General features: G+C 36.9%; 1 protein-coding gene across 1 annotated transcript in view; it reads left to right on the top strand.

Moving 5' to 3' along the window:
* The window catches only part of Ralyl (RALY RNA binding protein like), a 322,662-nt gene that overhangs the window by 239,629 nt on the left and 68,145 nt on the right, over nucleotides 1-14,888 (top strand). Inside the window, exon 3 of the mRNA XM_035438706.1 lies at nucleotides 3,250-3,282. Within this exon, the coding sequence (XP_035294597.1) occupies nucleotides 3,250-3,282 (33 nt within the window). The remainder of the gene's footprint in view (nucleotides 1-3,249; nucleotides 3,283-14,888) is intronic.

Below are 14,888 nucleotides of genomic sequence, written 5' to 3'. Positions count from 1 at the left end.
ACCTGCCTATGCCTCTAGAGTACTGGGATTAAATGCGTGTGCCACCACCACCTGGCTCTATTGGAAGCTCTTAAGGTATAGGCGTTTAACAAATGTTTGGTGGGTTCCCATGGTCACATGTTGAGGGACTCAAGTCTCAGAATCTACAAAGTTAGAAAATGGCACACGAGAACTTGTGGTGCCTCAATAGAGAACGTGAACATCGGTTAATAAGCTGCAACAGTACCATAGTACCATATTTTCAGAGCAGAGTGCAATAGAGAGAGCTGAAGGGCAGTGCATCACACAGGACTGGAGGTGGAAGCTGTAGAGGCACAACTCTGGAACTCAATTCTCAACCACTTAATGGCTGTGTGACCTTAAGAAGATACGTATTTATAGTCATTTAGTCTGCTTGCTCATATGGTTGATAAGAATTCCTTAACAAAATATTAGAACCTTTAAATAAGTCAGTGATTATGAAGCATTTTGAAAGATGACAAGTCTATATTAAATATAAATCAGTTTGTAGTTAAATATAGTTTAATATCTTTAATTCTCCTTATTGATTTTAATTCTGGGCTCTACTTTAATTCTTTACAGTTGCCCACTTCTTTCTTCTAAAGGCTATGGTACATTTATTTTATTCTACTGTAAAATTCTCCTGGGCCCTGAATAAAGTATTATTAAATTCAAAACTCACTTCTTGTGAAAACTAAATCTTAGGAAAGATAAAATCAATCCCTTTCTCCACAAAACAATTACTTTATAAAAAACTCATAGACAGGTTCTCTCTGGGCATATCACAATGTAATCACTTGTTTCTAAGCACTAAATTGAGAAAATTTTTTCTCTGAAGGGATATTTCTCATGACTTTTTTCTTTTATATTGTTTCTTCAGTTTTCAAGACTAAAATGAGCTTGTTATACACTTTGGTAGTTTGTGTTCAGTGGCAGGCAATCCATCTTTAGCAGACTTATACACTGCATCCAGTCAGTGCTATCAACTGTGTGAGCTGCCCTAAGCACACAATTTCCATTGTTCACAACAGCACCTTTAATTGATAAGGGTATATGTCATATATCTGGATACCATGAGTGTGGACAGTATTTCTGACATTACATGAATGGAGACGTTGAGGCAAAATGATGAGCCATAACTGAATATGTGGCATCAAATCAGAGAGTCTTTCAACATGGACTGCTATGATATTCTTCTGTAGTGTCTTCACTTAGGAGATATGTTATGATGCCAATGTCAATTCCTTTTTACAATCTATTATGCTACATCACCATGAAGATACTTATGAATATTGGGACCTAGGGCTTACCCTCTATGGCTTAGCATGATTACTGGCCATTATCATCTTTCCTATTTGGTTCATAAACCATATTAGACCAAGGTCCACAGAAATCTAAGCAGTCTATAAAAGGCATGAAGAAAATACAAGACAGTGAACACACAGTCTATGCTCCAACACTTCAATGTGTTCCTATTACACACACACAAAAATGCTTGAACAATACATAAATCAAATACCTGATGTGTGCCCAGATCTTTATAAAGATATTGAATTTGGAATTATATATTAATTTCAACAGAGACAAAAATATCATTTTCCTTTAGAATTTTCCTACTATTGAAAACTGTAAATAACATTCATAGTTTGTGACATAAAATTACATAGTCAACAACACTTGACTTAGAGGCATGAGTTGACAAAACCCCAGTTGTATAATAACCATAAAACCTGCAATCCAATATAATTTTAAGATATATGCATTTCTCTCTGAAATTTTTTAAAAACATTTGAAAGATGTGTTGGTTACTTTTCTTGTTGCTTTGACAAAATGCTAGACAATAGCACTTTAAGAAAAAAAGTTTATTGTTGCTCACAGTTTGAGGGTGTATTCCCACGTGGAAGGAACATGAGATAGCTTGTCACTTTGCATGAACAGTCAGGAATCAGAGAGTGAAGAATACAGATCTCCAGTGCAAATTCTTCTTTTGTATTCAGTCCATGACCCCAAGACATAGAATAGCAATATCAAAAATTATGGTGCGTTTTCCAATCTCAACTCATTATAGAAATTTCTTAAAAGTCATATGCAGAGATTTATCTCCTCAGTGATTCTTAACTCTGTCCATTGGATAATTAGTTTTAAAAATTAGAAGGGAATAGTCATGTGAATGAAGTAGTAAGAGAAGGACAATGAGCTAGATAATCAGGCCAAAATTAGTAATCTCTAAGGGCAGCAACATCACATTCATCACTGAATATATCAATGTAACAGCAGCTTATCTGGAACCTTATGAAAAACAAGAACATTTAATCAATAATCATTATTTCAAACACATTCTAAACTTAGCTTTTGGAAAATTGCAAGTAAATGCACAGCAGTTGCCTTGCATTTATTTGGGTTATCTATGAATCCTTAAGGAATGCAGTTTAGTGAAGGATGTGGAAGCTGAAGGGTTTTACCTAACACAAGCAAATCACACACTTACAATGAAGTGACAAAAACATTGGCTGATATGAGCTGAAACTATTGGATAATTTTGGAGATGTAATTCCATTAATTTCCATATGTTCTCTGCTTTCCAGTGTTATCAGATGGAAAGCACAGGGCTAATTAAAAAACGGTCTTCTGTATCATCATTTACCTTCGCAATTTCCCTCTACATCTGTTGGCTTATCAATATCACAAATGCACAAGAATAATAAACAAAAATAAAAAGAAAGTCACTAGTTTACTTAAAAGTATAAGTGTGTACACTTAAAATTCATCAAGGGAAAAGGCTACATAAATACACACATCTAAACCCTTGACATCAACTGTTGTTTTAACCTGTTCCTCTTTCATGGTGACTGTACAAGGGAATTGCTGGGGCTCTGGCGTTTCACATCCTCCTCTGTGCTGGGATATCATGGTCTATGTCAGGGATTCATTTAAACTCTGTCCACACACACAATGAGATTTATTTACAGCAGCTTGTGTTTTGATACATGGAAGAAGAAATGTAGACACCTGGAACAATAACATGTAACTTTGCTATAGTAGGCACATGCATATGTAACACATGTAATATATGGCACATATATATATTAGGAATATATAGTATATATATTAGGCTTATGTATATATGTAATTCTACTACTGAAAACATATTTCCATGCAAGCCAGTACAGTATTTTCCCCCATTCATACCAAATCAATGTGTGAATATTTAAGATTGTTATATTAAAATAAAGTTTTCATATTTTATAGGCTTGAATCAAAGGAGCCATTCCTGTCTGTTGGGTAAGTAGTCATCTAAATATTTTAAATATGAATGTTTCAGTGTATGTTAGATAGGACAACATAAATGATATTTATAGTCTCTAGTCTCCAGCATCATATTAAAAACCATAGCCTGTCACTTCCTAAAAAATGCTGACATTATTCCATAAGGACTCAACTGGAACACTCCTAAAGCTATTTTGTGACCTCATACATTCAGCTAATTGATGCATAAGGATCTCTCTATCTCCTATAAAGTTGTCCAAGTGTCTTAGTTAGGGTTTCTGTTGCTATGAAGAGACATCAAGGCCATTACAACTCTCAAAAAGGAAAATATTTGATTCAGGCTAGCTTACAGTTTCAGAGGTTTAATCATCATGGTGGGGGGCATGCAGGCAGATGTGCTTGTGAAGGATCTGAGACTTCTACAACTTGATCCACAGTCAGCAGAAGCAACTGTGCATCACACTGAGTGCAGTTTAAGCAAAGGAGACTTCAAAGCTCATTCCCACAGTCACACACTTCCTCCAACAAGGCTACACCTATTCCAACAAAGCCACACCTCCTAATAGTGTCACTTTTGGGGAAGGACCATTTTGTTTCGAATCACCAAAGACAGTTATGATGAGTATTCTTTTCATCCAGGAAACAGAGGCTCACATTGATTTTTTAAATTCCTCTGACTCATAAATTTGCCATCCCTAGTCTTATTAACCATTTTGTACTATTTCTTCCAACTCTGCTCAACTCAGTGTTTCTCCTTCCCTTTCTGACATTTTTTTTCATTTTGTCTTATTTTTTACATGTGAATACCTTCTCTCTCTCCCTCCCCTCCCCCAGACCTCTCCCCCAGACCCCTACCTGCCCCCTCACTCCATCCACACTCCACTCCCCAGACAGGGAAGGGCCCTTGATGAGGGCTCCCCAAAATCCACCACATCATCCTGGGACAGGCCTACCCCCCCATGTGTCCAGGCCAAGAGTGTATCCCTTAATGTGGGATGGGCTCTCAAAGTCCCTTCTTACACTGAGGGAAAAATACTAATCCAATACCAGGGGGCACCTAGTGTGCAGAGGCCTCCTAATTGACATCCATGTTCAGGGGTCTGGATCAGTCCTGTGCTGGCCTCCTGAACAGTGCGGTCTGGGGTCCATGTGCTCCCCCTGGTTCAGGCCAGCTGTTTCTGTGGATTGCACCACCTGGTACTAGACCCCTTTGATCTTCATTCCTCCCTCTCTGCAACTAGGTTCCAGAGTTCAGTTCAGTGTCTATCTGTGGGTCTGCCTCTGCTTCCATCAGCCACTGGATGAGAGCTCTAGGATGGCATAAAAAGTAGTCATCAGTCTCATTATAGGGAAGGGCATTTAGGTTAACCTCTCCACCATTGCCTAGATTGTCAGTTTGTGTCATCCTTGTAGATCTCTGGAAATCTCCCTAGAGCCAGATCTCTCCTCAGAACTATAATGGCTCCCTATGATATGATATCTCTCATCCTGCTCTTCTCTATTCTTCCCCCAACTCAACATTTCTATTTCTCCATTTCCTCCTCTCCCCTCCTCTTCTCCTCCTCTCATTCTGGCAGCTCCCTCTCCCCTACCCTCATGGTCAGGAGTTCCTGCCCATTCCCATTCTCTGGGGTCCATGCATTTATCCCTTAGAGTCCTTGTTTCCTACTTTCTTTGGTGAAGAGGATTGTAGACTGGTAATCCTTTGCTCTATGTCTAAAATTCATATATGTGTGAGTACATACCATGTTTGTCTTTTTGTGACTGGGTTACCTCACTTAGGGCAGTTTCTTCTAGTTCCATCCATTTGCCTGTGAATTTCAAGATTCCATTGTTTTTTTCTGCTGAGTAGTACTCCATTGTATAAATGTACCACATTTTCTCAATCCATTCTTCAGTTGAGGAGCATCTAGGTTGCTTCCAGGTTCTGGCTATTACAAAAATGCTGCTATGAACATGGTTGAACATATGTCCTTATTGTATGGATATGCATTATTTGGGTATATGCCCAGGAGTGGAATTGCTGGATCTTGAGGTAGACTGATTCCCATTTTTCTGAGCAACTGCCGTATTGATTTCCAAAGTGGTCTTACAAGTTTGCACTCCCACCAGCAATGGAAGAGTGTTCATTTTTCTCCACATCGTATCCAGCACAGATTGTCATTGGTGTTTTAGATTTTAGCCATACTGGCCTGTGTAAGCAGGTATCTCAGAGTTGTTTGAGTTGGATTTCTCTGATGGCCAAGGATTTTGAACACTTTCTTAAGTGTCTTTCAGCCATTTCAGATTCCTCTGTTGAGAATTCTCTATTTAGTTCTGCACCCCACTTTTTAATTTCATTGTTTGGTGTTTTGGTGGCTAGCTTCTTGAGTTCACTCTATATTTTGGAAATCAGCCCTCTGTCACATGTGGGGTTGCTGAAGATCTTTTTCCCATTCTGTGGGCTGTCATTTTGTCTTACTGGCTGTGTCCTTTGCCTTATAGAAGCTTCTCAGTTTCAGGAGGTCCCATTTATTAATTGCAGAAATCAATGTCTGTGCTACTGGTATAATGTTCAGGAAGCAGTCTTCTGTGCCAATTCATTCAAGGGTATCTCTCACTTTCTCTTCTATAAGATTCAGTGTAGCTGGATTTATGTTGAGATCTTTGATCAATTTGCACTTAAGTTTTGTGCATGCTGACAGATATGGATCTATCTGCAATCTTCTGCATGTCTGAATCCAGTTGTGCTAGCACCACTTGTTGAAGATGCTATCTTTTTTCCATTGTATAGATTTAGCATTTTTGTCAAAAATAAGGTTTTCTTGAGTGTGTGGGTTAATATCAGTGTTTTCAATTTGATTCCATTGGCCTATCTATTTTTGGGCCAATACCAAGCTGTTTTCAGAAATATGGCTCTATAATAGAGCTTGAAGTCAGGGATGGTGATGCCTCCAGAAAATACTTTATTTATTGTACAGAGTTGTTTTGGCTATCCTGTTTTTTTTTCATATAAAGTTGGGTATTGTTTTTCAAGGTCTGTGAAGAACTGTGTTGGGATTTTGATGGGGATTGAATTGAATCTGTAGATTACTTTTGGCAAGATTATAATTTTTACTATGTTGATTTTACCTATCCAAGAGCATTGGAGAACTTTCCATTTTCTGATATCTTCTTTAATTTCTTTCTTTAAAGACTGAAAGTTCTTACTGTACAGGTCTTTCACCTTTTTGGTTAGTGTTACCCCAAGATATTTTATGTTGCTTATGGATAATGTAAAGGGTGATGTTTCTCTGATTTCTTCTTATTGCATTTATCATCCATATATAGTAGGGCTACTGATTTTTTTTATTAATTTTGTATCCTGCTACCTTGCTTAAGGTGTTTATCAACTGTAGAATTTCCCTGGTAGAGTTTTTCAGGTCACTTATGTAGATTATCATATCATCTGCAAATAGTGAAAGTTTGACGTCTTCCTTTCCAATTTGTATCTTTTTGCTTTCCTTGTCTTGTCTTACTACTCTAGCTTGAACTTCAAGTACAATATTGAAGAATATGGAGAGAGTGGAAATCCTTGAATTGTTCCTGATTTTAGAGTAATTTCTTTGAGTTTCTCTCCATTTAGTTTGATGTTGGCTGTTGGTTTGGTGTATGTTGCTTTTATCATGGTTAGATATGTTACTGGTATTCCTGTTCTCTCCAAGATCTTTATCATGAAGGGATGTTGGAATTTGTCAAAGGCTTTTTCAGCATCTAGTGAGATGATCATGTGGTTTTCCTTTTTCAGTTTGTTTATATGGTGGATTACATTGATGGGTTTTCATATGTTATACCATCCTTGCATCTGTGGGATGAAGCCAACTTGATCATGGTGGATGATTTTTCTGATGTGTTCTTGGATTTGTTCAGCCAATATTTTGTTGAGTATTTTTGCATTGATGTTCATGAGGGATATTGGTCTGTAGTTCTCTTTTTTAGTTGTATCACTGTGTGGATTGGGTATCAAGGTGATTGTAGCCCTGTAAAAAGGGTTTGGCAATATCCCTTCTGCTTCTAATGTATGGAATAGTTTGAGGAGTACGGGTGTTAGCTGGTAGAATTCCTGGTAGAATTCTTCAGTGAAGCCACCTGGCCTTGAGCTTTTTTTGGTTGGAAGACTTTTGCTGACTGCTTCTATTTCATTAGGGGCTACAAGTCGGTTTAAAGTGCTTATCTGTTGATTGATTTAATTTTTGTAAGTGGTATCTATCCAGAAAATTGTCCATTTCCTTTAGATTTTCAAATTTTGTGGAGTACAGGTTTTCAAAGTATGAGCTGCTGATTCTCTAGATTTCCTTAGTGTCTGTTGTTATATCCCCCTTTTTGTTTCTGATTTTGTTAATTACCATGCTCTCTTTCTCTCTCTCTGCCTTTTCGTTACTTTGGATAGAGGTTTGTCTATCTTGTTGATCTTCTCAAAGAACCAAGTCTTTGTTTCATTGATTCTTTGTAATGTTTTCTTAGCTTCTACTTTATTTATTTCAGGCCTCAGTTTGATTATTTCCTGGTCTTTACTTCTACGTGGCGAGTTTACTTCTTTTTGCTCTAAAGCTTTCAGTTGTTCCATCAATTCTCTAGTGTGACTTTTCTCCAGTTTTTTCATGTGGGCACTTAGTGCTATGATCTTTCCTATTAGCACTGCTTTCAGAGTGTCCCATAAGTTTGGATATGTTGTGTCTACATTCTCTTTAAATTCTAGGATGTCTTTAATTTCGTTTTTATTTCTTCCCCATCCCAGGAATGGTGTAATTGTGTGTTATTCAATTTCTATGTAGGTTTTCTGCAATTTGTATTTCTGTTGAATTCTAACTTTAAAGCATGTTGATCTGATAAGATACAGGGGTCATTTCAATTCTTTTGTATCGGTGGAGGTTTTGTATCTGTGGCCAACTATGTGGTCAATTTTAGAGAAGGTGCCATGTGGCACTGAGAAGTAGGTATATTCTTTTATGTTTGTGTTGTGTTTTGTGTTCTATAGATATATGTTAAACCTAGTTGGGTCATAACTTCTGTTAGATCCTTTGTTTCTTTGTTAAGTTTCTGTCTGGTGGTCCTGTCTAGTGGTGAAAGGGGGTGTTGAAGTATCCTACTATTAGTGTGTGTGGTTTTATGTGTGATTTGAGCTTTAATAATGTTTCTTTTACAAATGTGGCTGCCTTTGTATTTGGGTTATAGATGTTCAGGATTGAGACTTCATCTTGATGGACTTTTCCTGTGATGAGTATGAAATGCCCTTCTTTATCTCTTTTGATTGATTTTAGTTTGAAATCTAATTTGTTAGATATTAGGGTTGCTAGATATTAGGATTAGCTTGTTTCTTGGGCCCATTTGATTGGAAAATCTTTTCCCAACCCTTTACTCTGAGGTAACACCTGTCTTTGAAGTTGAGGTGTGTTTATTGTATACAGCAGAAGGATGGATTCTGTGTTCATACCCATTCTGTTAGCCTGTATGTTTTTATGGGCAGGTTAAGACCATTGATATTGAAGGATATTAATGTCCATTGATTGTCTTTGTTTGTTTTGGACTTATTGTTGGTGGTGTCATTGTGTATGTATTTCACCCTCCTGTTTCTTTTCATATTTGGTAAAATTGGATTATCTATTGCCTATGCTTTTGTGAGTGTAGTTATCTTCCTTGGTTTGGAGTTTTCCTTCCAGAACTTTCTGTAGTGCTTGATTTGTGGATATGTATTGTCTAAATCTGGTTTTGTCATGGAATATCTTGTTTTCTCCATCTACAGTGATTGAAAGTTTTGCTGGGTACAGTAGTGTGGGTTGCCATCCATGCCCCTTTAGTGTTTGTAGGATATCTATCCAGGACCTTCTGGCTTTCAAAGTTTCAGCTGGGAATTTGGGTGTGATTCTGATAGGTCTGCCTTTATATGTTACTTGGCCTTTTTCCTTTGCTGCTCTTAATATTTTCTCTTTATTCTGTAGGTTTGGTGTTTTGACTATTATGTGCCAAGGGGACTTCTTTTTGTGTTCTAGTCTGTTTGGTGTTGTGTAAGCTTCTTATACTTTCATAGGCATATCCTTCTATAGGTTGAGGAATTTTTCTTCTATGATTTTGTTGAATATGTTTTCTGTACCTTTGAGCAGTATTTCTTCACCCTCTTCCATACCTATTATTTTTAGTTTTGGCCTTTCATGGTGTCCCATATTTCCTGCATATTTCATATTAGGGATTTGTTGGACTTGAGATTTTCTTTGGTTGATGACTCTATGTCCTTTAGTGAGTCTTCAACAACTGAGATTCTCTCTTCCATCTCTTGAATTCTATTGGTTATATTCACATCTTTAGTTCCTTATCATTTATCTAGCATTTCTATTTCTAGCATCAACTCATTCTGCATTTTCTTTATTGTGTCTATTTCAGCTTTCGTGCCATGCACTGATTCTCGAGTGCTTTCTTCACTCTTTTGGTTGTGTTTTCTAGGATTTCTTTAGATTCTTTAAGAGATTTCGTTATTTCTTGATATTTTTGGTTTTTCTTTTCCTCCATTTCATGTAATTTTTTGATTGTTTTTTCTTCTATTTCTTTAAGGGATTTTCTTTTTTCCTTTTTAAAGGTCTCTATCACCTTCGTAAGATAATTTTTGAGTTCCATCTTTTCCTCATCCTCTGTGTTGTACTTTTCAGATTTAGCTGGTGTGGAGTCCCTAGATTCTGGTGGTGTCATGTTGGTCTTTCTGATGTTGAGTGTGTTCTTATTCTGTCTTCTTCCCATGTATTCTTCCAGTGGGTACAGGTGAGGTCTCTCTATCTGCTCTTGTGACCTGGTGGTGTGTGTGGGTCAAGACTTCAATGTCCTCAGCTCTGGATGGTCTTGCCTTTCCTGGTAGTCTCCTCACTCAGTAGGGGTTGGGCCTCAGTAGGGGTCAGGCCAGCGGAGAGGGAAAGAAGGGTGAGGTGTTTCTAGACTCAGGGAGCTCCTCCTTGACTGGGCGGGTCCACTCCATGCAGGCACAGGCACAGAGAGATCCAGGGTGAATGGAACTTTCGGCAGGAGTTGGGCAAGAGCAGAGGGTACACTCACCTCGGTAGGGGTCAGGCCAGCAGAGAGGGCTTTCTGACATTTTCTATATATTCTTCATAATTTCTATACACCTTGTTTTCTTTTCCTCACTCACACCCTCTGCCTCTGTGACTAAAAGAGCTGAGAAGTTCTACGGCATATCTCTAAAGAAGTAATGCTTTCCTATGGTGAGGTATTGTCTTATTGATGTTGCATGTCCCAATAATAACATAATGTCAGTAAGCAAAAGCATACACCATTCCCAGATTGTTAGAACTAAGAATAAGTTATGTTGTATCTATTCTGATGTGTTGGAATAACCATTTGCTCATACATACAGATATCCTATGAAGAGACTTCACATGATCAGCATTGTGGTGGATGTATTAAAAAGCAGAAATCTAGTGTCATGTCATATTTGATTAGGGGAAAAGTCATTCTACAGCCAGTCAGCTAATATCATACTCATGTGATGGGGATTGACTATGAAATACTCAGCTCAACTTATTTTCTAATCACTTGTTCACAGTTCTAGAGTATTCCTATTATCCACTGAACAACATGGTTCCTGATTCTCTTCCGCTCATCAATGCTTTTCAGTAAATCTTTCACCAATTGGAAATCAAAATAATTGTGAGGGAAAGTGAAAAAGTGGAACAGATGGTTTTATTGGAGAATTTCAGGAAAAATGAAAACTCAAGTTGGACTGATGATGAAAAATCATTATAGTATACTTCTTCCCTGCTTTGATCATCAGGCCCTATTGTTAAAAAACCTCTAACCCCAAGGAAATCTCACTAGAATGCATACGTGTCTGCCCTCTAGTCCAAAGTGCTCTTTGCTTCATGTCTCAATAATGTTTCTTTGCTGCCTTTTCTGTTCTCAATACTTTTAGACAGATCCATCTTTTTTACTGTGCACCTCTCTTAAACAAAGGCAGATCTCGAGTAAACTTTGTTTCAAGCTTATCAAGAGTTTGGTAATCAATATTTCAGCAAGGAATCTAAACTACCCCAAATTAGCTTAATGTTTAATTCAGCAAATGCTCAAGGTGGGAATATTGGCATGACAGTAACTATATACTGCTGTTTTCTTATATTTGTCTTAAAATTAAAAGGCTTCTGCTGACTGGATATTGTTATTTATATATGTATGTCTCCATTTCCCGTGAGATAATGATCTTAAATATGATTATCCTAAAATATACATGTATCTCTCTCCTGCTCTCATAAACACAAGATACTCATGAAACACAGCAGACATTAGGAAGTCTTAAAACAATGTTCATATTTATGAAGTAGAGCATAGTCAGTGAACAATGAAACAAATAAATGCATGACTGCACTTGATACATTAATTGAAACATGGGGATCCAATGTTAAATTTACCTGGATATATTTACTTTGATTTCAATAAAACACATGTGAATTATGTTAGCCAAATCCCATTCTAAATATTGCATATTTTTGTCCATCATCTTCCAATATATAAAAGCATCTGTCAATATGTGTTCACAAAAGTATCCTTGGTTCCTTTAGTCTCATAGTTGCTGCAAGCTGCATTTATTTACATTTTTAAAACCCTCATGAATAAGGTTCTCATGCAATCTGATGGTTAACACAAGATATTTGAATTAAGCACTTAGCACTATTCTTGGCTCATAGGAATTGTTCACAAATGTCAACTTTTTTATAGTTGAGGGTATGTAACCAGTTCCCTAAGAAACTCAATTAGGTATCCTTGAAACTTCTTGAGTCAGTGGGTTGTCTTGCAGTCACATGTAGAAACCAAAAGAATTAAAAGGATGGAAAATTTCCATGTTAATTATATCCTCCTACCTTTTTGGATTGAAGTGGACATGCCAAAAAGACATCTGTTGTGATATAGTGTATTAAACTTCGAGATGATGATGTTTTTTTCTTTTTTTTAAGACACTGAGATTTTTTATTTATTTTTTATATATTTGAATTACAAACAAGATTGAATTACATGACAATCCCAGTTCCCTTCTCCCTCCCTTCCTTACCTACCAACACCCCCAACTAAAATCCTACCTATCATATGTCCCTTCTTCTAATCTACACCTAATTCAACCTTTCTGCTTCCTCATGACCTCTGCATCCTTCCTTTTCTTCCCTTCTCACTCTTGTAGCTCCCTCCCCCCTCTTCCCCTGCTCCCACTTTGCTCAGCAGATCTTGACCCTTTCCCCTTTTTCAGGGGACCATGTATGTCTCTCTTAGGGTCCTCCTTATTTATTAGCTTCTTTGGCAGTATAGATTGTAGGCTGGTAATCCTTTACTCTATGTCTAAAATCTGCATATGAGTGAGTACATACCATGATTGTCTTTTTGTGATTGAGTTACCTCGCTCAGAATGGTTTCTTTGAGTTCCATCCATTTTCCTGCAAATTTCAAGATTCCATTGTTTTTTTTCCGCTGAGTAATACTCCATTGTGTAAATGTACCACATTTTCTCTATCCATTCTTTGCTTGAGGGGCATCTAGGCTGCTTCCAGTTTCTGGCTATTAAAAATAGTGCTGCTATGAACATCGTTGAACAGATGTCTTTGTTGTATGAATGTGCTTCTTTTGGGTATATGCCTAGTAGTGGGATTGCTGGATCTTGTGGTAGACTCATTCCCATTTTCTTGAGGAGTCACCATACTGATTTCCAAAGTGGCTTGTACAAGTTGGCACTCCCACCAGCAGTAGTGGAGTGTTCCTCTTTCTCCAAATCCTCTCCAACATAAACTGCCATTGGTGTTTTTGTTTTTACCCATTCTGACAGGAGTAAGATGGTATATCATGGTTGTTTTGATTTGCATTTCACTGATGGCTAAGGATGTTGAATACTTTCTTATGTGTCTTTCAGCCATTTTAGATTCCTCTATTGAGAATTGTCTTTAGATCTGTTCCCCATGTTTTAATTGGATTGTTTCATGCTTTGGAGAATAGCTTCTTGAGTTCTTAGTATATTTTGGAGATCAGCCCTCTGTCAGATGTGGGGTTGGTGAATATCTTCTCCCAGTCTGTGGGCTGTCTTTATTTTGAGGGTGATAATTGGATGGGTAAAGTTTTCCATGCTCATTTCACTGTTTTAGGGTAATGTCTAAAATCCTATGCAATATACAAGTTATACTGATATAGTAACTATATCCTAGGTTTCTTTGAGAGATGTATAAGAATCATTGAGTTTAGAAATACCAGAATTTGTGTTACTGTCTCATTCATATTGTATCTCTTACATATCATCCTGTATGTAAGGCTCTATAAGTGAGCTGATCAAAGCTAGAAATACCTGGATATCTGAGTCCCATCAGATGCATGAGAGCTGTTTTACTAAGTCTCAACAGCAGAGCCAAATGATATCAGGATAAGAGAACTCACTCTACACCAAAAACTGATCAGAAGAAGACAGTAGATAGTTTTCTTTAAATGATGCTCCTTGCAAAATGGTCCCTAAACATTTACACTCATGATAATGAATTTAGATACTGAATTAGATATAATATACTGAATATCTAAATTTGGTATGCTTCAGCTCTTATAAGAAGTCTGTTAAACCTTGAAATTCTTATTGGGTTCAGACATTGTTATACTATATCAAGTTTCTTAGACAACCTTAGACTACTGGTATTATATATCATGACAATATCAGCTCTGTGTTTTAAGAGTTCAAATTCTGTGAATAGATTTTCTTGATCTGAGTGCCATGTTGGCAGTTCCTTGACAGGTAACCTGGCAAACTTGTTAGCTCTTCTGTGTTTTTCAACACATAGTAGTCTGTAATCTTTATGATCAATAAGATCTGCCTCATATGATTATAAGAATATTTGGCACACAACAAACAAGAAATGAACACCAATTTCTATTAATATTTTTGCAAAATGATCAATGAAGTTATCAACCTTTCTCACAGAAGTAAGTTTACTGAATCATAGAAATTCTATGTCATAAAATCCAAGTGTCTCAGTATTATAGAAAGGCAGTAGTAAGAGTAAATAATGGGAAGAGAAGTTTAACAAAGAATGGAATCACCATGGAATTTTTCATTGACTTCTCATGATGTGGATACTCTCTGGGGGATATGGTTGAGTAAAATCAAAACAGTAGCATAAAGAGATGAAGACAATTCTGGAATAAATATGTCATAGTTATGTATAGCATATTATAGTGTCATATTAATTTTTATAATAAAAGTATGAACAGCAGGAAACTATGAGGATTTCAGGTTTTCATCAAGGCCCAGGATAATGTAAAAGTAGAATTGCACAAATGTGTGCTAATCATTTAAGAATTGAGACATCTTCTTAATTTTGGCCTTGAAAACTTAAAACCATTGAGCAGAGGATTAGAAATATTTTCAAAACACAAAATGAAACTACATTCATGCTTAAAGAGAGATAATCTTTTAGTATAGTTGTGCTAAGAATGGCATTCCTGGGAGAAAACATTGGGGAGGTGGCAGCAGATAGAAGTTACTATGCCAAGCCCAGCATTAATTAGCAATCTTGAAAGGTTCCTGAAAAGAGAGGAGAAACCAAAGATTGTCAAAAAAAACTATATCAAGAGCAAAGTGTTCATTT

Source organism: Cricetulus griseus, chromosome 2 (assembly GCF_003668045.3).
Source record: "Cricetulus griseus strain 17A/GY chromosome 2, alternate assembly CriGri-PICRH-1.0, whole genome shotgun sequence".
NCBI classification, from domain to species: domain Eukaryota; kingdom Metazoa; phylum Chordata; class Mammalia; order Rodentia; family Cricetidae; genus Cricetulus; species Cricetulus griseus.
This window is presented reverse-complemented; position numbering and strand designations above follow the sequence as displayed.